The 24851-nt window shown below is 45.5% G+C and overlaps 1 protein-coding gene across 1 annotated transcript; it reads right to left on the bottom strand.

Annotated features, from left to right (window-relative positions):
- Positions 1–1120: 1120 nt before the first annotated feature.
- Positions 1121–24416, bottom strand: LOC144107441 (calcium-activated chloride channel regulator 3A-1-like). The gene is made up of 10 exons (XM_077640437.1): positions 24258–24416; positions 22652–22949; positions 21313–21422; positions 18813–18986; positions 12935–13063; positions 9966–10265; positions 5494–5617; positions 3765–3938; positions 1524–1811; positions 1121–1137 (listed from the first exon to the last, which is right to left on the bottom strand). The coding sequence occupies exons 1-10, from the start codon at positions 24414–24416 to the stop codon at positions 1121–1123; spliced, it is 1773 nt and encodes a 590-aa protein (XP_077496563.1).
- Positions 24417–24851: the final 435 nt, after the last annotated feature.

The raw sequence follows: 24851 nt of genomic DNA, 5'->3' as shown, positions 1-24851 counted from the left end.
CGTTCCTGGTGTCCGTCTTTCTTTCTTCTGTCCTTGTCTTTAGCGCTAGTAGCGTTCGTGGTGTCCGTCTTTCTTTCTTCTGTCCTTGTCTTTAGCGCTAGTAGCGTTCCTGGTGTCCGTCTTTCTTCTGTCCTTGTCTTTAGCGCTAGTAGCGTTCCTGGTGTCCGTCTTTCTTTCTTCTGTCCTTGTCTTTAGCGCTAGTAGCGTTCCTGGTGTCCGTATTTCTTTCTTCTGTCCTTGTCTTTAGCGCTAGTAGCGTTCCTGGTGTCCGTCTTTCTTTCTTCTGTCCTTGTCTTTAGCGCTAGTTACCATGTGCATTGAATCTAAACAAACACTGCCAGTTTACACGGCTGCCGCCAATTTCCGCCAAGCGCTAAACACTCAAAAACATTGTGGGAATTTTGAACGTTTAATACATCCAACTGATCTCCCATGGCCACCTGAAATAGTCGGTTTTAGAGCGCGAAACATTTTATAGCCCATAGTGCGCAGCGAGGAGAAAGAGCCGGCCATGATAATCCCCATGTTCCTCCAGATTCTCCCTGCGCTCCCTAATCTTCTCTAAACATCGTCATTGAGGCGAGCGTTGCTTGCTACCGGCGTTCTCTGCAGCGTGCTTTTGTTTAACTCTTCCAGTCGACATTAATGATTTGATTAAGAAAAAGTACTTTGGACCTAAGCAGCATATCCAGACAACAAGAAAGCCAATTCGTTAGCCTTAACACAGAAAAAACCCACGGCAAACTTTTTAGACGCATGTGCAGAACTTTTTATAAACCCTCAAAATTTTTGGAAACTCTAGCATTAAAACAGCGGGTTTTGTCACATCAGCAGCGTACGGACAATGGGAACATTTTTTATACAAAAGACGCACATCACTCAAGTAATCCAGAAAGAAAGTACATATCGCAGATTGCGAAATCTGACGATAAAATGGCGAAGTTCCCAATATGCACAAAACTGCCAGTTCACTATATATATCCGTCAGTGTACAGTCAGGCCGGAATGAAACGTGAACACGCATACGCCGTACTTTTCTATTTTGCAGCGAGATATTTCTTCACAACCGGTTTATCAATAAGTGCTTCAGTAGACCTTTTACCCGGACACATGAATCAGGCTAGTTGTACATTGAAGCTGGAAGTGTACAAGTAAGGTATTTGTTTGTACATTGCAGCTTAAAGTGTACAAGTAAGATATTTGTTTTGCACATAGGAACTGTTCCCGTTTCATTCAGGCCTGAATGTACAAGGCGCCTTGAAGGGATAATCACACGGATCACTTCACGGCAGAGCTTACTCACTCCCCCGTCTCCGCACCACGTGATATATCGAAATCCTGGGCAGACCGAAGAAGCGCACGTACAGGCCCTTCTTATGTTTAAGTTCTAAAATAAGTTAAGTTATTAAAATAAATAAGAAGTTAACGGAGATGCTCATGAGAGCGCCTTCAGTAACCATGACCTGTGCTCCTCATCAACCTCCTTCCGAGCCATTGTGAAAAAGAAAAAAGCCAGCGCCCACCTTGTCCGTTGGTCAAGTGTGCTCCCGGCCATGTCCAGGTCAGTTGCGCCAGAAACGTGTCGTTGGCGCCGCGGCGAACTTCCGTAACGGACAAGTCCCGGATGTCCCCTGGCGGCACGTCCTTTTCAATGAGGTTCGTGGTTACTCGGAAGGCCCCCGCAGTCGCCGACCTCTGAAGAGGGCCCACTGCTTCCCCGGCAAGCGACGCCGCGTTCGTGGCTTCGGCGCTGTTGTCAGCGAGGGCGAAGTCGCTGAACAGGTACTCCGCCGTCGGAAGAGGACCGGAGCCTGCGAATGTTTCCAATTTATGCAAAAAAGAACACACACACACACACACACACACACACACACACACACACACACACACACACACACACACACACGCACACGCACACGCACACGCACACGCACACGCACACGCACGCACGCACGCACGCACGCACACACACACACGCACGCACACGCACACGCACACGCACACGCACACACGCACACGCACACACGCACACGCACACGGGACAGTTACGACTATGTAACGCGAGATTCAGGGATAGCTGTTTAGGCGTTTAGTCACGTGACCACTGGTGACGTGATGCACCCCTGCACTGGCAGGCGGCTGTTCCAGACAGGGCCACCGGTAGGCTTATACGGCGCAGGCTGACCAGTGGCACAACTGGTGGTTGCTGGCGCATCCACCGTTACGCCGACGCCGACGCGCAAGCCAGGGACGGGCGCCTAACAGCTATCGCTGTAAAATTTTTCTAAAATATTTTAAATTTACTACTCCCTCAAGCGCGTCGAAGAAGAAGCGTAGTCTTGAGTAAAAGAAAGAATAACATGGCAACACTAACATGACAAACACTAACAAAATAAAAAAAAACGAAATACAGTAACATGAAACGAACATCAAGAGATGGGCATGACCAAGAGGTTGCTGCAAAGAAACAAGTTACGTTTTAACGTCATCTATGCTTTAATCACTCAAGTGGTAAATTTAAATTCTAGTAGACAATGTTGGCTATTATCTCGAATTATTTAGTTAAAATTAAAAACTAATTTCGAAATAATCTTGGAAAAACTGCGAAGCTGTTGCGGTCACATAAAGTAATGTGCCCTTTTCAAAGGCAGAATTAAACTCGCTTCAATGTATACCGGTGGTTTTGTTTTAGCGTTTGCAAATTTTATTCTAGAAACTGTGAGAGATATGTCGCTCGGGTCTGCGCAGGTAGGTTGCACAACAAGATGGACAGTAGGTGTGTGATATATATGAATTATTAGGCAAACATTTATATAAATTAACTAAAAACTTCATTATTTATTGTTTTATGGGGCATTGTTATGCTGTACATTGAAGGCTGGCAAAATCGATGGTGTGCCTAGTTTCTATATTACTTTATCAGTAATGTGATTGGGTGTGATTGGGCAATGAGTTGGGTTTACCGCGTATCACATTATTAGAATATTGTCGCTTGTTTGACTAATACTGAAAATACAGAAGTGATTCTGTATTTTATGACGTAGAAGCAGTTAACGATTTCTGCGATGATACTATATGCAGGGACAGAATTTTGTAAATATGCAAGGCGGGAACGCAACTCTACGAGCTTTGAAATGCGTCATTTTGAAATTCATTATTTCGAGCCACATCCCCGGTAGAGAAAATTTAGAAGCCGGGCTCAGCTTCCATGTTGACGGCTGTGAGTTTCTCAGTATAACGTTGCCTCTTAAAATCAACCTTGAAAAGGCTCATAAGTTAATTTCAGTAATTAATCGTCTAAATATTCAGCCCTATCACGTACATAATAAGGCAGGCACTTACCTTCAATGAAAATACTTGCACTCGTGCGCCGCGGAATACACGTGTGAACCTCACAGGCAAAAACGAGTTTCTCAGAGAGCAAATCAGATAAATCTTCATCTCAGTTGCTCCGCCTACACCGCTTGCGCGGTCTGCACATGTGATATCCGATCTGTACGCTACTCTCCTTACATTCTACTATATCCTTATTGCATTCTGTCTGTCTGTGTGGTGCTTCGTCCATTGTTTCGTAACTATAACAACGCACTAAGGACATCAAGCATAAATTAACATTCAGATACTATATCTCCGTATTTATACAAACGGCTTGTTCTTCGTGAGAAGCGAGGCATTATCTTAGGAATAGAGCGAGCGTAACATTGTAATTCACCTCCAGTGAATTAATCTCTAAAACGCTGAACAGTGCGGGTTAGCAGACTCACCGTCAGAAGGGCTGAGTTCCATTGTGGCGAACGAGCTTCCAGAGCCACACGCAGGGTACGAAAGCCGTGTCGTGTTTTGGCTCGAGACGTGGCACATGACAGAGTATCTTCCCGGTCCTGTGAACCCTGTGAAGTAGCCGCTGTATGTGCCGTCATTTCTATGAACGTCCGGATCTGGTGGAAGGATATGGCGTCATAACATGAATGAATGAATAAACTTTGTTCCTCGTCATAGCGAGTGGAGACTGGGACTAGAGGTATCAAGGACCTGACGAAAGGTCTCAGTCCCTACAGTAAACAGTTTCGACAGCAGTGATAACTGAATGATATACATATAAAAGACAAAAATACAGAATTTACAGAAGTACACCCATGTTGAAGTTATGTGTATTTACACATAACGCAGCCACAATGCACACATAGCCCAACTGCACTCTGCATATTCATTTTGAGAACGGATGCAAATACAAACAGAAAAGGAACAGCGTCGAAAATGAACATCAGGGGGAAGGAGTCTGCAGCTGCAGCTTGATAATTTCCTAGGGATAGTGTGTGTTTAGGTCAAGTTGTGCAGTGGGAGTACCGTAAAGCGTTTTGTCCTAAGGCAACGAAGCACGGCTTTGTAATCTAATCGCACGGGCTTTCAGAGTATTGGAAATTCGGAGGCATATAATGCAGATCCACGAAAGTGGTTCTGGAGCTCTGAGACTTAGGCATAACTTGTCTTCTAATTTTAACATGATTACGAACATGTGCACATCGCGTTCGTAACTGCACCACGACAGTATTGTTGATAAGGTCGCGCAAAGTGTTTATTAAGAATGGTCAAGTAATAAACTATCTCTTCAACTAAGCTTATGAACACCTATCCAGCAGTCATTGCAATTCATGCGACAGTAAGTATTATTTAAGAGGGTTGCCTCCATGGGTACAAGCTTAACAAAAGAAAAATAATGGCACGCATTAAGTAGACAAGAGGCAGAAAATGCTGCTGAGTGTTAAGTGGCAGTTAGTTTCGCTGAGATCTCGTGAGCGAAAGAAAAGTGCACCTCAATTATATTTTCTGCATCACGGGAAAGATTTGATTGTGGGATTCATCTTTCTGCTTAAAACGTGAATTATGCTCTATACTAAGAATAGCACGCTTCATGCATTTTTGTCGAGTCGCGCTAGCAGTTCGCGCTTATAGGTATAATGTCCCGTGAAGATTGCATGAATGCCTAAATTAATGAGCACTTGTGCATCTCACACGTGTGAAAGTTGTTAACAAGCTTATTTAATTGGTGAAAGTTTGTTGCTGCATTTTTCAGCGTAGACTGCAAGGAACATTTTGCCAGTAGAGGTTATCTGAGGATTACGCCCCCTCTACTTTCAAAGCCAGTCGCATGACTCGTTTCGACCTGGAATTGTTTTGCACGCCTCTGTTCGCTTACTTGCCGATAAGTGGCGCCACTTACATAAGGGGATGGCATACGTCCTATGCAATGTTTTTGGCGCGGTTTCCGAATGTAGTTTTGCAAAACGGCGCCTAACATTCCAGAGAACGTAAAAAATTTTGCAACCTGAGACGTGTTCTCTCTCTCTCGCCCAGCGCATGCGGTAAAAGTACTAAAGCTAGCGAGGGGGACAGCGTAAGGAAGGGTGTTGGAAGAGGGCTTAATCTGCTAGAAGCGGTTCATCTGGCTCGCATTGAAATCGAGAAGCAGTTGCTAAGCAGACCGATGCGTACCGTGCCCGTCGTCATGAAGCCGCACCGTGGACTTGTGAGGCGGTATCGGGCCGATGACTTCTGCAAAGACTTCAGCGTCCAGCACAACCTTGCTCCCCTTGGTAACATCAGCGTATATCTTCGCCTGGCACGATGTGTTCACCACGGGTGTGTCGACTTTGCACGAAAGTCGAATCGGCTCGTCGCTGGCATTTCGGGCTTCCGATTTGACTTGAACGTTCACACTTAAGTTGCCTCGAGTGGAGCTTTCTACGTGAAGCGTCCAAATTCCTGCCTTTGGAATCAGTGAACCATCAGTCAGGCAGTAATGAATAAATGATTCAACGAAAGACATAACACTCACTTCGTCAATCACTCAGTTAGTCATTTAATCAATAACTGAAGCTACGAATTGATGGTTCAAATAGTGGTTTGGTGGTTATGTTAGTCAATCAATATCGCCACATGACGTGATCAGTGGGATTGCTCTCGTTCGGCAGGATTGACACCCTGAGATGTAAAAGAATCGCTGCGAAAATCTTACACACATCGGCTTGCACATCCCGCTCTTTTTCAAAATAGAGCATAGCTTATGTGCCACTTCAATAATGACGTATTTAAATCTCATAGAAAGAGGTCCGCAACGTTTCACTGTAGAGCAAAGCTTAACAATGAAACAGTTCGACTGTGTTTCATGTGTCTGTCTATGTTGATGCGTCCCAAAGTTCATGCTGGCCCAAAGATGAATTCATACCAACTTCACACCAACCATTTTACAAACAGAGGTTTCGGTGCTGTTTTGTGTAGAAATGCGCTGTCCTCTTTCTAGCTACTTTTAGCTTGACCTAACATAAAGGGAAGTATTTCTTGCACCGATAGAAAGTCACGACAGTCGTGCACAATGTTGAGCATTGTTACTGCAGGCGCTAATTTAACTGAATATGCATTATCACTGTCCTCTTATTTCTCGGAAAAGCAATCACTGGGACGAATTGGCCATCGGTGTTCAGTCTTCTGGCCTAAATTGTAAACTTTGCCTTAATGCCTAAAGAACTTTTAAACTCCTAACCAACTCATAGGAAGCCGAACAGCGTTTGAAGTCCTTAGTCCTCCTTCGCAACTCCACAGGCACCATTACGGTGTCCACGCATCCTTCTTGGCGTGTCTTTCTTTTTTGAGAAGTGATCCTTCTCCGCTCCTCTCCCCCCACAACTACGTGATACATCCAATCACATGACTCGACGGCTAACGACAGGGCTCACACTGAATACTTTCTCCACGTTCTGAAATCTTGGAAAGAGTGGGTTCCCCGGCTGACATACGCGCCGTCCAGGACAACCGAGACCTACCCTCAACTCTGCGAACTCGCGTGTATGTAGCTCCACTCCCGAAGAACATGCACTCGGACTCACAAAAGGGACGACGAAAGGCGCGAGTGGACTATCTGCGCCGCACACATCGACAGGCACAAAATGCTGTATACGTGGACGCAGCCACGTACCCCGATTCAACAAACGCGGTGGCGGTCGTCTTGGACACCAATTTCAAGGAAATCGCCAGCGCCTCCCTACGAAACTGCTCTCCCACAGTAGCAGAAACTGCTGCAATTGCCCTCGCAATCCAGCACGGCGATGCTACGGGAATTGAGTTAAAAATTATTACCGACTCCCAGTCCGCGTCTCGCCTCTTCCTCTCTGGCAGACTTCCACACTCCGTCGCTCCCATTCTGACTACCCCACAAGTTCAAAATTCCACATGCAAGCACCAAATCACTTGGACTCCTGGGCACGAAGGGCTCCGGGGAAACGAGGCCGCGGACAGTCTAGCTCGAGGATATACTAACCGAGCGACTAACCTCCCCGACCTCACCCCTCTCCCCTCTACGTACGGCGAGCGCCTCCTCCTTCTCCGATCACAAAGACAAGTCTGTCCCCCACCACACCGTAAGCTAACGGCGGCAGAGGCGAGGGAATGGCGACAACTGCAGACGAACACCTTTCCTAACCTACGCAAGTACCACATCATCTTCCCCGACAGATATGACAGCATCTGCCCCTGGTGTGGCGGAATTCCAACAACATATCATGTAACATGAGGCTGCTCCGGTCCCAAGCCCCCCGAACTAGACAAACATCACTCCGAGGAACAGTGGGAGTCTGCCCTGCTCAGCTCTGACTTGGCGACGCAGCGAAAGCTGATATCCCAAGCAAGAGCAACTGCGGTGGACATTGGGGTCCTGAAATAAGGACTCCACCCAAAATCTGTATTTTCGCCTCTCTATCCTACCTTTTTGGAATAAATGTTTTCTACTACTACTACTCCACGTTCTGACTGCTTTCGCAGCTGGCACATCGCCAACCCCTCGATTCGCTGTGCCTGACGTCAAATCTCACTCTCATTGGTTGACTGTGGTTTGACGTCACAACACTGATACGAGGAGCTGTGTTAGGCATTGTAGGCATTGTAGCCAATAGGCGGCGCTACCTGCTAGCACTCTGTGTATGTATTTAGCCTAATTTGAAGTTTTGCGAAAGAATAGCGTAAATACTGTTTTTTTTTTTCTGCTTTAAGAGCTTCCTGGAAACCAACGTCGTGTTCACACGTAGCTCACGGATACGAAGGCAACTTTGTAAGTTTGAAGGAATGGGCAGTATTCAACGGAATAGGTGTCGACTTGTGCTCATGCAAGCCCAATGTGCTGCGCCCCAAAATAGATGATAGCTAAAGTCGGTTACTTACCATCGCTTGTCCAGGTATGGAGAAAGATGAAATTGTGTTGGCGTATCTTTGGTTGCATGTATCACAACGGTTACATTTTGGGTCGACAAGCCAAGCAGTGAATATCGCAGAGGATTTGTGCTCGATATCCACAACCGTGTTGTTGCCGACTGTAGTGTCTAATGTGAATAGTATTTCCGATACCGTCGAGATATTTTGTTCGGTCCTCGTGACCTGAAACAAAATGGCAATCTTTGTTTAAAGGGACATTGAAGAGAAATATTGAGCAAAGTTACAGTGAGGAATTAGTTTCTCATGGTTACTAACATGTTATTTTTTTTTTAGAACAGAGCTTGGATAAGCAGATTTCGCAAAAGCGAAATACTGTAGCGATGTTACTCGAGAATGTCGGTAGCTGCGCTTGGTCAAGTAATTTTTTTATCGATCACGGTAAGCTAATAGGTACATTTCGACACAAAGTGCTATCGAGAAGGGAAACCAAAGTGGAGAGTGAAGGTGTAATGGGCAGCAAGTTCCGAACGTAAGCTAAGTGCTGTCAGGGACGCAGAAAGATGAGGTTCCAACATTTTGTCAACATGGCTTATCGGCATAAACAGCAGTTAACTGGGCTGCATAAGAAACTATAGTGGCACCCACTGTTGATAAGTATTTTAACAAAGGGCCAGCTGGACGGCGGGACTAGCTCGGAGAGTTGTGTATCATTTAAATTATATAACACCACCCGTGTTTCCAGGAAGTCCAAAGGCAAACGGAAACCTATTGTTTTGTTTATTTGCTCACAAACGCAGTAGAATTTTCGCGCGAACGAAAAAAAGGCAGTGTTCCTGAAACGTGATCTGTCAGTCTAACATAGCTTCTGTTTCTATTGATATTCCCGGTCACTGTATCTTTTAAGACAGTTGCGCATGTTTCGAGAGCTTGCTCTTCAATTATGAAGCCACTCTACAAAAATACCAAACTGTCTTTCTTTAGACGCATTTTATTTTATTCATGAATTCACAGAAATCTTATAAAAGCGTTCTTTGTGAATGGGATTAATTTAACGACACATTCAAGTTAAATAACTTAGTACTGTTTTACAGTTCAGCCCTCAGATGCTTCCAAGACGGTGGAGTTTTACTGCCTGGCTGATACAAAAACTAACTTCATGAAAAAGCTCACTATTTAAATCTCTGCGCACAATGTTTTAACCCTGTACCATCATACAAAACTGGCAGTTGTAATCAACTGTCCAGGAAAAGCAGGATGCTTTGTAAAAAATTGGAAAGGGAAAACTAATTTTTATATCGCACAAGCACTTCAAGACTAACTATGAACCTTTACTATACTTAATGCTCAATTGCACTAACGATCATCACCAAATATTCAACTGTGTGACAGAATCCTTGTGAACTGAACCTTGAGTGAAGACTATGAAGCAATAAATACAAGCATTCAAATAAAGAAAGAATACCTATCGTATGAAGCAAAGTATAGGTATTCGCTTCCAAACTTAGTCAAAGAGAAATGAATAAAATTTTTGCAATACATGGTACCCGAGTGTCGTTTACTTCCAATAATCCAGAAACCTTTACAGCTAAGCAAGAACTAAATTCATTTCATCTCGCAGACCATTCTTATTTCCGAAAGGAATTTTCTCACTTTTCGGTTTTCCCTACACTGCGTCAATGCGCGTTATTAGGATCCATTCGGCGGCCCCAAAGAATATGTAACATCTACTGAGGAGGAACAGTAAACAGGCGCTCAGGACGTACCAGGACAGGCCTTAGACCGCTGTCGATTTGGGCGGTGGTGGACTGAACAAACGCCTGGCACATATCCAAAGCCACACCCCCTCGAAGATCGGCGAAGGCGTACGATCTGCCTCCAGTGGCAAGAGCCAGATCCTCAAGGCTGTTGTCAGCCGTGGGCCCAAGTGCCAACGTAGTGACTTCGACGCTGGCGTTGACGACCGATTCCAGGACATGTTTCACATAAGGGAGCTGATTCTCATTTCCGTCACTCATGAGAACTACGATGGCCCCTTCCGGCCCTTCTTTGGTAGTGTTCAGCACCTGCGACGAAACAGTGTCAGTACCACTCACGCATGTTCGGAGCAATGGTGGATGCAGACTGTCGACGTATGACGCGTTGCGACCGCATGGACCCCAGCTCGTTAGGGGTGGGACCACCCACGCTTTAGGCGGTGCATGCAATGTGTATGTCGCATACAGGCGGTGTTTCAATAGAAGCCAAATCATGACTTGTGTGCTTCCAGATTTTTGAAACACTTCAGTAAAATAGAAAAAATGCAAGTAAGTGATGTCGTTCTAAAAAGAAAAACGTAAAACAACCCTAATGTCACTTCGCCCATATTGTCTTACGCGAAAGAAAGAAATTTTACATCTTGAAGTTTTTGACAGGGACTACGGAAAAACACGCGACTAACGCAAGCAATCAAGCACAACTTTAAGAAAAACGGTCCTCGTCTCATCTTCTTTCGGCATCTCTGCCTTTTGCCTGGCTCTAGATTTTAAGGTTTTTAATGAACCGACGCTATCAGCGAGCAGTTTTACTATTAGAAATCGAAAACTCTAGTGCACATGAACATGCGAACAATGGGCGTTTACTAGGCGTACGCAGCGAAGTCACGTTATCTGCAATGGACCGCACAGCGTCAGCTTTAAGGGGCACTAATTATCAGCTAATATGCTGTTTTAATAGCTCTTAAGAATAAATATACCCCAACTCTATTTCACTAAGGCTTTGTCGAAACACCCACCAATTGTGTTTTTATCAACCGCCCCTAAGGCTGGTTTCGTTGGCACTAGGTATCGGTCCACATTTGGGCCTCGCCTTCGTGACTGATTTCAATCGAATTTTGGATGGCTTAGCCGTATCAGTTAGGCGGCTTCCCCGTGTTAGTCATGAGCCTGAGCCCGTCATCAATTGCTGCCCCACTGCTCAACCAGGGAAGATGTTAGGAGCTTACGATAGGCTATGCGAGATAAAATAGGTTCTATGTCTGCGTCACAGCGTTGTAGAAGTCACTGGGAGCTTATTCTATAAGCTTTTCATTTTAAAGTGACCATTTTGGCTTTCTAGCGTCTGGGGAAAACGGCCCGACCATTGGGTGGTTGGTGACCGGGTGTCACTATAGGCTGGCATTGACTGCGATATGTAGCCAATTGGGAGGCGCATCGCAGAGCTCGGCCAACAGCAGACGACCGGACCTGGCCACTGGCTGCCATTGGCTGAATATGCAGCCAACGAGGCGGTCCGATCGCCTTCTACCCAATGACCGCGTCGCTTTCCATGGACTCTTGAAAGCCGCGGGTATGCCTGAGTGACCAAACCAGACGGACACGAAATGGCGATTTTAAAACCGGCAACTTATAGAATACGGCCTCAGGCATCGTGTCACAGCTCCAACCCTGGCACCACACATACAAGCACTTGGCATCTGGGCCGTCGACAACGCACGCTATAGCCGTCAGTGTTCTGGGTAGCAGGTGACACGCCGGAAAAGCAGGATTCCTTGCGTTTTGCCGGAAAATCGGAAAAGGTTTGTAAAAAAAAAAAATAATGTCTACCGTGAACGGCTAGCTACAAACTTCTGAGTAGTATGAGCGCATAACTATAACAGCTGAGAAGTCACCTACTATATTTAAATCTACCGGCTTACTAAATTGCACACATCTCTTGTTTCCTAGCGCCAGCCGCAGCTGATGGTTTTGAGCCGCAAAAATAATCTCTTTGCCTCGAAACTGTGTTCCTAAATTATTCCTGCTTTCGTTTTAGTGCGAAAGCGCTAGTTAACGAGGTCAAACCGGCTCACCAGTTCGTGTGAAGCTTGACCTTGAGGGTGACATTGGGCAAACCAAAAATAAATAAAGTATTGCCGCGACTCGGATTCGAACCCGCGACGACGCGAACACATCAGCTGCGCTGGTCACTGCACAAGAGCGCTAGACAATTACCTCATTTTTTTTTCTTCATTGCATGAATATAGCGCCGAAAAATAAAATCTGAGTATGATTATGCCGCAAAACACCAGGCTGCGTAATACGAGCCTACAGCCCACCATACCCCTGCGCGACCCCACCTTCCAGAACATCAAAAACCTGGGAGGCACACACATACATCCAGATAGGGGAGCCAGCTAGGCGGCTCTTGCAGGGTAGCATATACTCTCCGCACCAAAGCGCATTGTTCACGAAACAAAGATTTCGACTACCGTGGTGATTCGGCGTGGCGGTCCATCTGGCGGCTCTTCCAGACACTAAATAGCCCCAGCAACATAAAGACAACGTTGCGTCGACAACGTTGCGTCAGAAACACAGCATTAGAGCAATACGCGTTGACGTTGACAGCATTGATGGAGAAACGCGAGACTGGAGCATAGGTCGCCGGCGTACATTGCCGCGAGCGTGCACCGATCTTTACACATAGTATTCTCACTGTTCGGCAGGTGAACTCTGAACGCATCGAGTGAACATAGCCAGCGAGTGTTTTCACTAACGAGCTATTAAAACGCTGTCTGCCCTGTTCGAGGCACTGCAGAAAAGATATTGACGTGATATGAGCGCTTAAACCTTAAGCTTTCTGCTTAACACTGTTAATGGCTGACAAAAGTGCTGCATACCTGCAGAGCGAGTTGGAGTCCGCACCCAATGCATGTCCAAGAGATGTGCTTTAACCGCCTCACAACGTTAAGGAAGCCTTCGCGCGAGGCGGAGTTCACCGTGGTCAGGTTGTAGGCAATGTTTGCGGTCCCGCTGAACGTAACGATGGCCAATCGCAGGGAGCCTTCCGGTATGTCCCGAATGTAGCGGGATGTGGCCTCTTTCAGGAAGCCTAACCGACCCTCATTCTGAAATGAGAATACGAATGAGACATAACCTTAGAACAGGGATTGAACATGGGGGCGAGAAAATACAAAAGTTATTCTGTAATCCTATGCTGTACTACAAATAAATGACAAGAGCAGCACTCAGTCCTTGGCAACATTTTTGTACTGTGAATCCACTAATCTGTTTAAAAAAGCGCCCAGGAAATTAAGAGACCAAGAAGTATATAAACGGAAACAGACAAATCACGCTTGAACTAGAGCGATGTAAGAAATTTTTAAAGTCAGACATTTCGGATACTGCTGTTATGCACAAACCTTTTTTTCCCTCCGTTTTCTATGTTTATTGGCTTATTAAATGACTTAAAGGAGCGTCTCATATGCGCCAATTTGGTGGTTGCAAGTGATGAGTGTCTAGAATTTTGGGCGCTATGTATCCTATTCAGACTAGGCGTTCCAATCGTGGTACCCAAAATATTTTACAGTCGTGGGTTCATCAAATACATATATGAGTCCACACTCTGTGCTAACAGGTCTCTATTCTTCTAGGAACATAAAACAGAGTCTTCTAACATATATATTAAAATACATACACAGGCATGAAAGCACACATTCGACAGAGGTCTGTCTGGTTGGGAAGGCCAATCCGGCCCAAGTGAGAAAAAGCTCCAACCAAGAATGCGATAGGACCACGTTTCGGAACCTACTCGGTTCCTTCATCAGTTGCAACTGTGGGCGAGTAGCAGCTTGGGTTTTTAATCCCTCTTATAGTTAGCCGGCGGGTAACTGACCGTCGAGGATATATGGCTCTGTCAAACGTAAACCGTGAGTATAGGAGGGAGGAGGCGTTCTGAGGGAGCGGGTAACATTCCCACTTCTGTGTTCACATGCCTCGCAGAGCTCGGCCAACGCGCTTCGATGCGTGCTCATTTGTCTGACAACAGCTTTGTGCCACTTCATTCTTTCGTAGAAATTCTTGGTTTCACCAACGTACGATGCCGAGCACTCCGAGCAGAGAATTTTGTGTGCCCACTCTTACATTCACTGTTTACGCCCAGTCACCCACAGGCTAACAATACGAGGGCTTAAAAAGCCTGGCTGCAACTCGCCCGCAGTCACACGTGATGAAGGAAACAAGCAAGTTCCTAAACATAGTGTTATCTCATATTTGGGTGACGTCCTTATCTCAACTTAATTCAATGTGCAGGCATACTGCATGCTTAAATTAAAAATAATTAAATGGTCCATTAGGTCAACAGAATGGATCGAAATGGAAGGGAAAGTAGCAGAATAATGCAGATAGTCAGGTGGGAGCAATAGCTTAGGAAGTTTGCGTGGATAAAGTTTTAGCACTTTGTGCAAGGCAGGAGTAATTGGAGGTGAACGGGAAAGGTCTTTGTCCCGCCTTGGATTTATTTATTTATTTATTTCCAAATACTACAGGCAGCAGTGCTGCCCAGGCACGAGAGGGTTACAAAAGGTAATTTTGCAAAGAACGCTCAAAGGTATTAATGTTAGCACATTCAACAATCGAAGCAGACAGGCGATTCCATTGTTCGATTGTGCATGGGAAAAAAAATTTTTGGAACTGCTTAGTCCTGGCATTGTATGGCCTTATCACTTTCAGTGTGTGGTTCAGACTTGATGCTATTTGTGATGCAGAAAGTAAATACGAATCACGTGACAATCCTGTTTTGTTATGGTATAGTAAGTGCAAAGATTTTAAACTGGCAATCTGTCTGCGCATCTGGAGCGGCTCCAACTTATGCTGCCTCGGCATTTTAATAACCGAAGAATGTTTCCGGTAATCGGATGAGATGAACCTGGCTGCATGACGTTGGATGCTGTTCACCTGCTCGATGTTTTTTGCATGGTACGGATCCCACACAACAAAGGCGTACTCTAGGACTGGTTTTAGGCTCGATGGGGACCCTTTTAATTTCTTGCGTAGGTGGCATAATTTCGTGAATGATTTCGGGCATATATCATTGAGATGAGTTGTGCTCATAGTAATGATAGCGACGACGATTGCTACCGGGTGTCATGACAGTGGAGCTGCCTAGACGGCTCCTCACAGTTCCCCAATTTGTGCCTTACAGTGTAATCATGAGTAGAAACAACGCAAACCAAGAGCTTAAGTTTACAACTGTCTCTTTCTGCTCCTTCAAAAATGTCTTTCGCCCTGACGACGCTCACGCTCATGCTCTGGGAGACGTCAAGAACCAGCACCACCCGTTGAGGCAGATCTCGGATCCTTTCCTCGAACGATACCGAAATTTGCTTTGCCATGTCCGCTTGTGGTAACCTGCATATTTGTTTGGAAACGAAAAAAAAATAATGAACGCGTGATTAAGGTCATGTTACTCAGCGAATACAGGCAATGAACTTGTAGCGCTCGGCGAATGTTTCTAAAAGTCTTAGACTAACCGTCAAGCTTCTCGGTCTACAAAGCCACATGCTAAAAGCCAAACGATGTTTGTTCCCATTCCTGACTTCTTTCATTAGGAAATGTTTTTCATTTCTTGTTAGCAATTTGAACGAATAAAGATCATATAACCCATTTGCCCGATTTAACACGTACAAGTGAAAAAATAAATTACCTGCTGGCGAATGCAAAGGGTGAGATTTCGCAGAACGCGAAAACATTTTTCTGTAAGACATCCAGAGAAAAATATTACTCTATTAGCTGCAGCTTTAAACTGGTTGCATAAGCAGAAAAAGCTTCGCTCTGATTTGCGCGGCCAAATGAACTTTTTTATGTGCTAGTTCAATGATCTTGCAGCCCGTTGTTGCTGAAGCCTTGCTCAAAAGTTATAAACACATTTCGTGTGCCTGTAGAAGGTCATTTATCTTTGCTAGACCGTTGCAAAACCGGACCTATGCTGTGCAATGGACTCAATGAAGAACCATAGGTGGTCGCAATGGGTCAAGATAACTCCACTATGGCATCCCTCACAGCCTGTATGTAGCTTCCGGATGTTAAACACCGCACCCACATATAATAAAACACATTAATTGAGAAGCTCTGCTGCTATAAATTAATGCGAAGCCCTCTACTACGGAGTCTGTCATAACAAGTATGCAGTTTTGGGACAATAAACCCCATATACTGCATACTTCACCAGTTGTTGATTGTTGCTGCACATAAATAACTCTGACACTCTACGTGAGGCAACAGATTTAAGAGCATAAGGATAAAGTAGTGGACCATTATTATACTTTCGCTTGCTCCCCCGCTACCAACGATGTGCGGCGGATATATAGGCTGCGACAAGGAAATACGGAGTGATTCGATAAAATTGGGAAAAAAATGGCCAGGCTTAGCTTGATTAAGCCAAGAATGCGTTGCATATCTCGATGTAGTTCCGTGCTGCTCCGTTGACTCGATAGGCTATTGACTCGATCGCCATTGAAACTGCCCGTGTAGCAGCGCTCGATCGCCTTTGAGTCGATAGACTATCGGTTCGAGGGCCCTCGAAATGCCCGTGTGACAGGGGTATAAGACTGTCCCGGCGAAGGAGCGCAGCTCTTTTATTCATATGCCGTGACGTCAATCATAGCGCAGCGCCCCTAGCGGGGGGAGCGGGAGTCAGGTGGTGGCTGCGGCCGCGCGCGACCGCGCCAGTTGGGGCCCAGCTTTTCCTCCGGCTGTCGTGACGTCACGTCACGTGGTTGCGCTAAAGGTCAATGGTGGCTGCCCGGCCGCGCCCAAGGGCTGAACTGAGTGATTGCAATATGCAACGCATAAAAAAAGGCGCAATGCACACCGCTTTACCAGCAGCTGTAGAAATGTTTACACACCCTTTGAAGTCTTCGTTACCGGCGATGACTTCCCACGTAGACTTCCCCTTGCACATATAGTTTTGCTTGTTAGGAGCATAGGGATTGTGCTCGCGATCTCCTGTTCCCGCTTCGCAGAATTGAGTAACCTGCAAAATACACCGCAATGCCGATGTATACGATTTTATCTGCAATAAGATCACATGACTGTGCCGGACGCACCAGGGGGACTGAAAGTTGGTTTGGTTTACGGGGTTAACGTCCCAAAGCGACTCAGGCTATAAGGAACTAAGAAAAGCGTCGACCCAGTTAAAGAGCAGTTCCAGAAGGTATTCACTGTACCCATCTTGTTTTTCAACTTGGTCTAAAAGTAGCTAGGCCTCTCCTCTTTGCTTTGACGATTACTCGTACACGTAAAAATGCTCACATTATTCCATGAGTAAAACCAAGAAGGCGCTTACACGAAGAGCTGGCCGTTTCTGTTCTTGCTCCTGCGCATATATCAAATTCCGCACGGGCATAAGTTTTCAGATGCCCCGTAGTCATCACGATGATTCGTATATAGAAACCATCTAGGCTTGGTCTGCACTAACAAACTTTGCGTACATGACTGCTGTGACTAGCGATCGAATTTTCGAAGGTTACAAGTCAATTTCTTACGGAGAATAACTTTATTCGGGTTTTAGAGACCAATGGCAAAGCTGAATCACAGAGAAAAAAACAGGCTTCTCTGCCTATTAACGATTTCTCTCTCTAAGTATAGAGTCGTCTCCGAGCACAGCTGTGCATCGTCCATTCCCAGGTTGAGCCGCGTTGAATTCATGTGGCGTAACCAAGAGGTAGCTGCGGTGGGTGGTTGGTTCGAACCCCGTCGGTAAAACTAGTACGAGCTTCCCCACTGCTATGCACTTTGTCGAAACTGCGTAGACACGGCAGCGCACCCAGCGGGCTAAGCCCAGTTTGCAGCGACCTCACAGCTTGATGAAGGTGGCAGCCGTCGGTCAGCGGTACGCGAACGCAAGCAAACCTGGATGCGTTGTCACTGGGCGCGCGCTCGAGAGAGGACAAGCAACCCTTTCGGACCTGCGTGGCGACCGCTGTGGTAGCCGAATAACGAGTGTGTATGGAAGATAATAAAGAGTGGCCTATACTCTGTAGGTTTATGCGTGTTTCTCTCAATTCTTCGCATCAGTATATTGCAAAATCGCAACATTTTCACATTTGCACTCAAAACTGGCATTCCTGAGTATAGTAATCGTCCATCGAGTTTCTTGGGGGCTGAGACACCTGCTTCTATTTTCTTTCCTATGTGCTTCCCAGAGCACAGTGTTACGGGCAGTTCCAGAGACATTCAATTGCTTTAGATTATTAATCGTTATGCTTAAGCCTAATAATCACTGTTGTACTTACCAGAGAAGAAAAACTCTAGAAGTGACCCCCAAAATCAGCAACACTAAGGTAAACTGCATCATCATCATCATCGTCATCATCATCATCATCATCATCATCATCAACCTTACTACACCCACTGCAGGGCAAAGGCCTCTCCCATGTCTCTCCAATTAACCCTATCTTTTGCCAGCTGCATCCACCATTTGCCTGCAAACTTCTTAATCTCATCCGCCCACCTAACCTTGTGCCTCCCCCTGCTACGCTTACTTTCTCTTGGAATCCACTGCGTTACCTTCAAGGACCAGCGGTTATCTTGCCTTCGCATTACATGCCCTGCCCAAGCCCATTTCTTCTTCCTCTTGATTTCGACTGGGAGGTCATTAACCCGCGTTTGTTCCCTCACCCACTCTCCCCGCCTCCGGTCTCTTAACGTTACACCTATCATTTTTCTTTCCATGGCTCGCTGCGTTGTCCTTAACTTAAGCTGAACTCTTTTCATTAGCCTCCACGTTTCTGCCCCGTAGGTGAGTACCGGTAATATTAAGCTGTTGTACACTGAGGGTAAACTGTATAGTGAGCGTTTACATAGATCCACACTTACATTAGCCAGGTACGGCATGAACATGATAGACGACTCCACGAGTGTGTCACTCGGCTGGAAGACATCAATCTTGCAGTCGTCGGTGAACTGGCAGTTTTTCTTGATCGAACAATTAGCTCCGTTAGGCAGTGTGGCCGTGAAACGCATTCTCGCCGAGCAGGAGTTGAGCTTGACCTGAAGAAAAAGCAATATTTTATTACTTCTAAATTCATTGATATCTTTGAATACATTTCATCGTTCGTGACACAGTGCTCACTTGCATTTGCGAAGAGGCTACGTTGAGGAAGATAGGACAACTAGGCACGTTACTTAGTTACCTAAACGAGCTCGGGGGCGTATACACGTGGTTGTTATAAAAACAGATTTCGCTCAAACTCGCGCCGTTGCCTTGACAACGTATGCTGCATGAAATGTGATGGGGCAGCAAGTTTTAGCCCATGCGTTTGAGCAGGGACTGGTTGTTACTAAATGTTTTTGTGAAGAAGCCAGAACTACACCCAATACTTATATTATCTCATCGAAGACACAGTCAATAATGAAAGAGGATAGCAATTTTTGATTGAATTCAGTTTAAAATAATACGACAAATCCGAAAAAATTGCAGCTAATCAACTGCTACACATAGAAGCTCGAAAAACGAAACCGCGCATGTCCTCTTATTCGTAATGCCATCTAACTGCTAACGAAATAATAATAATAATTGGTTTTTGGGGAAAGGAAATGGCGCAGTATCTGTCTCATATATCGTTGGACACCTGAACCGCGCCGTATGGGAAGGGATAAGGGAGGGAGTGAAAGAAGAAAGGAAGGAATAGGTGCCGTAGTGGAGGGCTCCGGAATAATTTCGACCACCTGGGGATCTTTAACGTGCACTGACATCGCACAGAACACGGGCGCCTTAGCGTTTTTCCTCCATAAAAACGCAGCCGCCGCGGTCAGGTTCGAGCCCGGGAACTACGGCTCAGTAGTCGAGCGCCCTAACCACTGAGCCACCGCGGCGGGTGCTAACGAAAGGAACGTTCTCTTTCCGGCAGGCATGTCTTCCGTACATTCCTTTTATCCGCTCTATATACTAGCAGATAAATTTAAGGCGAATGTTTGGTATTTTCACCATTTTCTTGCAAAACTGTAAATAACTGCGGCTGTTCTCGAGCACCTTACATAAAAGAATGCACACTGAATTTCAACTGACCACAACAATATTGAGTACCTGCACACTCTATAACGTGTCAATAAAAATTCAATTTATTGAGCTCGTTTGTTAAGAGGTCAAAATTTCCAGCAGGTAAATTGAATCTCACTTCATTTTGTTCGGCAATAACGCCTTGAAAGCTTAGCTTTTCTCTCATGAAACGCTCAATAAAACACTGATCAGTAGCGTTAGAAGTAGAATGCTTCAGGAGTATATACAAAGCATTGACTTGAAGCATTGAAAAATTGGTGCAAATGTGGAAAAGAAACGTTCCAGAGAAGTATAAGTGTACGTCAATCGTCGATTTCAAGAACCAAGTTGTATTTTTTCTCCGCTTTTCGTCCACTAAGGACTCATATCAACTAACATAACTTACCACTTAAACCTTAGCGTTTGCTTCGACCACCCAGAAATTGAGTCAATTCCACTGAAATTATTTTCGAAATGTGCTGTTATTAACGACTCACCACTAATACTAAACGGTACACCTTTCAAAGCAAGCATATAATCATGAGCACGCAGGTTTAAAACAGTTTATGATGGGTGAAATATATGACACACTGCCTCAAAGACGGATGCTGCGAACGTGTAGGTTTCTCTGTATTGAAAAAAAAATGAAAATTGGTTTTTTGGGGAAAGGAAATGGCGCAGTATCTGTCTCATATTTCGTTGGACACCTGAACCACGCCGTAAGGGAAGGGATAAAGGAGGGACTGAAAGAAGAAAGGAAGAAAGAGATGCCGTAGTGGACGACTCTGGAATAATTTAGATCACCTGGGGATCTTTAACTTGCACTGACATCGCACAGCACACGGGCGCCTTTGCGTTTCGCGTCCATAGAAACGCGGCCGCCGCGGTCGGGTTCGAACCCGGGAACTCCGGATCAGTAGCCGAGCTCCCTAACCACTGAATCGTGGCGGCTGGCCTCTTTATTGCCAAGAAGAGGTGTTTCCGAGTACAGTATATGTGCGCGAAATTCTATGAAAGGTAGTATTAATATGCACATCTGTCGTCGTTTGTAGACCAGTGATCAGAACAGAAGCCTAATCTGACAAGCAAGTACAATGGCCTCACTTCAACACGCTGTAAGGATTACACATGAAAAAGGCTGTGAAAAAATAAAGGACGGGACGGGCCCAAAAACTAGAAATTAACTGCACTGAGGCACAACCTTCGGCAGGTTGGTACATTTTTATGTATGTAAAAGACAGCCAACCCCTGGACCAGAAGAAAAAGGAGATGGCACAAAGCGACACGAGGCTTTAACTCTGCATTCACACACGACTGTTCAGTGTCGCAGGTGTATACCTGCCCGTTGATGCTGCAGTAAGTGAGGGGGAACTGGTCGTCACCCGGGCAACCGTATTCGTCAAACACTCCGTACCGGAAGTGGGCCCACTCGTGCACGAATGTGTATGCTGCGCATCCAAAAACAAAACAAAAATATTAAAGTTGTTTTATTTCCGAGACCCCGTCCTCGCACAGAGTGTGAAAGCATCCTACCAGGGTCACAGACAGTAGCCAAAGGCTAGGTTGCTTACCAACGACCAATAGCCGGGGGGCCTCTGTGAAATGCGCAAACAAGCTTACTCCAAAGTAGCACTATTCACCTCCCATGATCAGCGGAGCCGACTCACCTGTCTACCTTACTGAATTCCTATGACGCAGTCACGCTAGTCATTTATGCCACGAACATAATTGTTCATTACACTTAACACTTCCATACTTTCGTGGCCCGTATCAATATCGCTGTAGCACCTTTGACAGACTGCATACCTATTACTGTTCACTTATAACATTGCCTTTTCATTACTTCATTATTTGCAACATTAACCCCTTTTCTCCATCAAATTACATCCTTAAATAGTAGCGTAGATGTTACAGGCACGGTTACCTGCGCAACTACATTTAGCGTCCAATGACACCTTTCATTATTTTACTTCTTAGAATTGATGCAAACTGCTATGCGTCTTGATCCCAACATACCGCACTCTTAGCCTGTAGTCTTGAGAATAGAAAGCTAGATGCGCTTTCCTCTCACTGTTGATTAGCGGCACATTGCCGCTAGCAATGCGAGCAGCGAATTCAAGAGAGTTACTACTGACCTCGTCTATACCCCGACGTGATGCATTATGTTCGAACTTGCTGGGTCTGCCAGCGACGCAAGTTTCTGCCTCTCAAGCCAGACGGTGTTCTAAAGGCCATTCAACTACCGTCAAGATCATTCCAACATATCGGGATGGACTTGCTTAGACCATTCCCTATACATCCAGTAGTGACCATAGTCGCTACTGTCTACCTGACGCGCTACGTGGAAACGGCAGCTCTTCCAAATGGCATCGCCATCGATACCCTGTGGGGTTCCGGGGTGGGGTCCGGGCGGCTTTGAACCGTGCCAGCCGCGATTGAGTGGGGAGAACGTATTTATCTCCCCAATTCAACCCCACAACCCCCAGATTCTTCGCTCTTCAAATCGTCCTGCGTCACAACGTGCCAGAGGTTCTAATCACACACCAAGGCTGATCAGCTAATTAGCGTCAGGAGTATAGCTTCCCAAAATATCCGCATTAATAGTCTTCACCTTAAGAGAACAGAAGAAGGTCTGCAATTTCACTATGAGGGAAATGTAACTGCCATTTCCACCTACCTGGGTTCTTATATCTTCGTGGGCTGGTCGCTCTGACCTCGCCGAGGAAATCAGGTGTGATGTGAATGAACTCCCCTGGATCACCGCAAGCTCTGACCTGTTTCGTGAAAGGCCGGTCGCCGTAAGGGGGCACTGGGGGTCCAACGCGAACGTCACTCTTCTCGTAGCCTCTGGATGACACATGTCGGAATCTGCCTCCACTAGGCCACGTGTGGGGCACATCTATGATGACGTGCTTAAAGTACACCAGCCCATTGGTCGCCTGGTGCAGGAACTCGGCAGAAGACTGGAACAGTGACTGCGTTGCCCGTCAACGCGCTTAACGTTACTCACAGATATATATGCACGTGACAGGGCATGACTTAAAAGACTTTTAATAAGAAACTTTGTTTTTATTGATTTTACTCATATTAAACCAAGGGCCTAAGTGCATATATGAGGGAGACCCAAAGACTCACACGAAACTACATTTACATGAAAGGCAAAAAAAAAGCGATCTGATTAGATAAGCTGTGGTAAGCGAGAACTGTCCTCGCACATGTTCATACGTATCCGTGCCGTTTGGACGACCGTTTTATTTGGACTTTCCCTGCTAGAATAATTTTATTGTGCGTATTTGTTCGAGATAAACTTCCTATTTCATACAGTACCCTGATGTGCACCATTACCAGAGCTGTACGTAAAGGTAAACAGTAGTTCATTGTAGTGTAAATTTGTGTTATACAGCATTAAAGCTAGAAGAAAAATAACACAACAGCAATCGATTACTTTTCTGTAATTGTTCAGTTATTTTTCTGGAGCTGTACAGACCACTGTAATAAGTTACACTTAGCACAGAGTAGTTGTAATTGCAACCGGTTACTTATCTTCTCTAACTTGTACAAGGCTGATCATTATTTAGAAAGGCAAGCAAAATTTCGCAGCTGGTACATCCCCAAAAAGAACATTTAAGATGGACACAGATATATTCGTGGCCGCGTCGTCCGCTCCTGAGTAGCAACTTTGCGTTGTATTTTTTTCGTAGTATGCCTTTGTACTGGCAGGCGCCATAGCGAACCTTATGCAATGAACCTTTTATAGAGATTACCACAGACGTTTTCGAAGGTGTGTGCATATTTTTCTTGGTACTGCATGCACCTCTGTGTTTTCATATGTGTGTACGTGCATTGCCAAGACTATTCTTTTTTCTCAAAACTACATCAATTCGACCAATTGTCGGGGGTGAGCTCGTGCTGCAGTGATTAAGAAACATTCAAGCGAGCCCAAATTGATTGGCACAAGGAGCAGAGCAAGCTTTGTTGCTTTTTATGCGGTCCTCACGACATGACAAAACTCAGTTAACTACGCGTGTGCTTATTTGATGATAATGATAGAAGACAACGGGGAAGCGATATTCGGAAGCGGGAAATCTCAGCACCGAAAAATGCAAAGTAATAACTGTAAGCCATCGATGTACTTAAAACGTCAAAACGTTAAAGTGTTAAAAAACTAAGGGCATGACACTCAATTTATGCTGCACTCCGTATCCCAGTTCGTCAGGAAGCCGAGCGGATTTTGAGTCCGCAATATGTGCTCAAGCACTAAATGTGCAAGTTGCGCCACTTGCCTTTATGTCTTTGATGACTGACTCGTTGTAAGGAACATTCTTGCTGATAGACACCACCACGTCTATGTAGCCACCGTCGACGGCGTCGATGTCCAGCAGCGTCCCCACATTCAGTAGGCTTAGCAATGTGACAGTCAATAGAAGCGAGTTCATCTCCATCCTGCTGTCTGCGAAATGGCCGAATGGGAGCTCGTATTGTTGTTCGAAAAGTGCGTTTACAAAAACAAAAAAAGAAACGTGACTAACAGCGAATGGTAAACGAAAGTTAAATACCAAGGGTGCGTCAGCAGTCGAGCGCGCTGCGGTGTGTCCTCCCAGCCATGTCTACCGCTGTTTGTCGCACTCGCTGTCCCTGCGCGTGCTTTAGAGTGTCCATTACAAACAGGAACTCCCAGAACTTAGCTCCGCAGGCGTCAAAGCGAGCGGAAATGCGAGCAGAAAACAGCAGACAGCAATGGATAGTGCTAGGAAGCAATGTGAGCTGAAAGGAAATCGCGTGCTTTCCTCGTCCGGTTTTTCAGGTAGAAAAAAAAAATAATCATTTTTGCTCAGCATTACGTTATCTGAAAGGTTTGTACTTTTCGGGTATTTTTG

The sequence above is a fragment of the Amblyomma americanum genome, chromosome 10, assembly GCF_052857255.1.
Source record: "Amblyomma americanum isolate KBUSLIRL-KWMA chromosome 10, ASM5285725v1, whole genome shotgun sequence".
Classification (NCBI taxonomy): domain Eukaryota; kingdom Metazoa; phylum Arthropoda; class Arachnida; order Ixodida; family Ixodidae; genus Amblyomma; species Amblyomma americanum.
This window is presented reverse-complemented; position numbering and strand designations above follow the sequence as displayed.

Excerpts from the sequence above, each read along its gene's own strand:
- LOC144107441 (XM_077640437.1), bottom strand. The coding sequence starts at position 24,416 with ATGGAGATGAACTCGCTTCTATTGACTGTCACATTGCTAAGCCTACTG. Across the intron at positions 22,950-24,257 it reads CAGTCATCAAAGACATAAAG|TCACTGTTCCAGTCTTCTGC; the intron begins GCAAGTGGCGCA and ends CGGGCAACGCAG. Across the intron at positions 3,939-5,493 it reads GCTTCATGACGACGGGCACG|ATCCGGACGTTCATAGAAAT; the intron begins GTACGCATCGGT and ends TCCTTCCACCAG.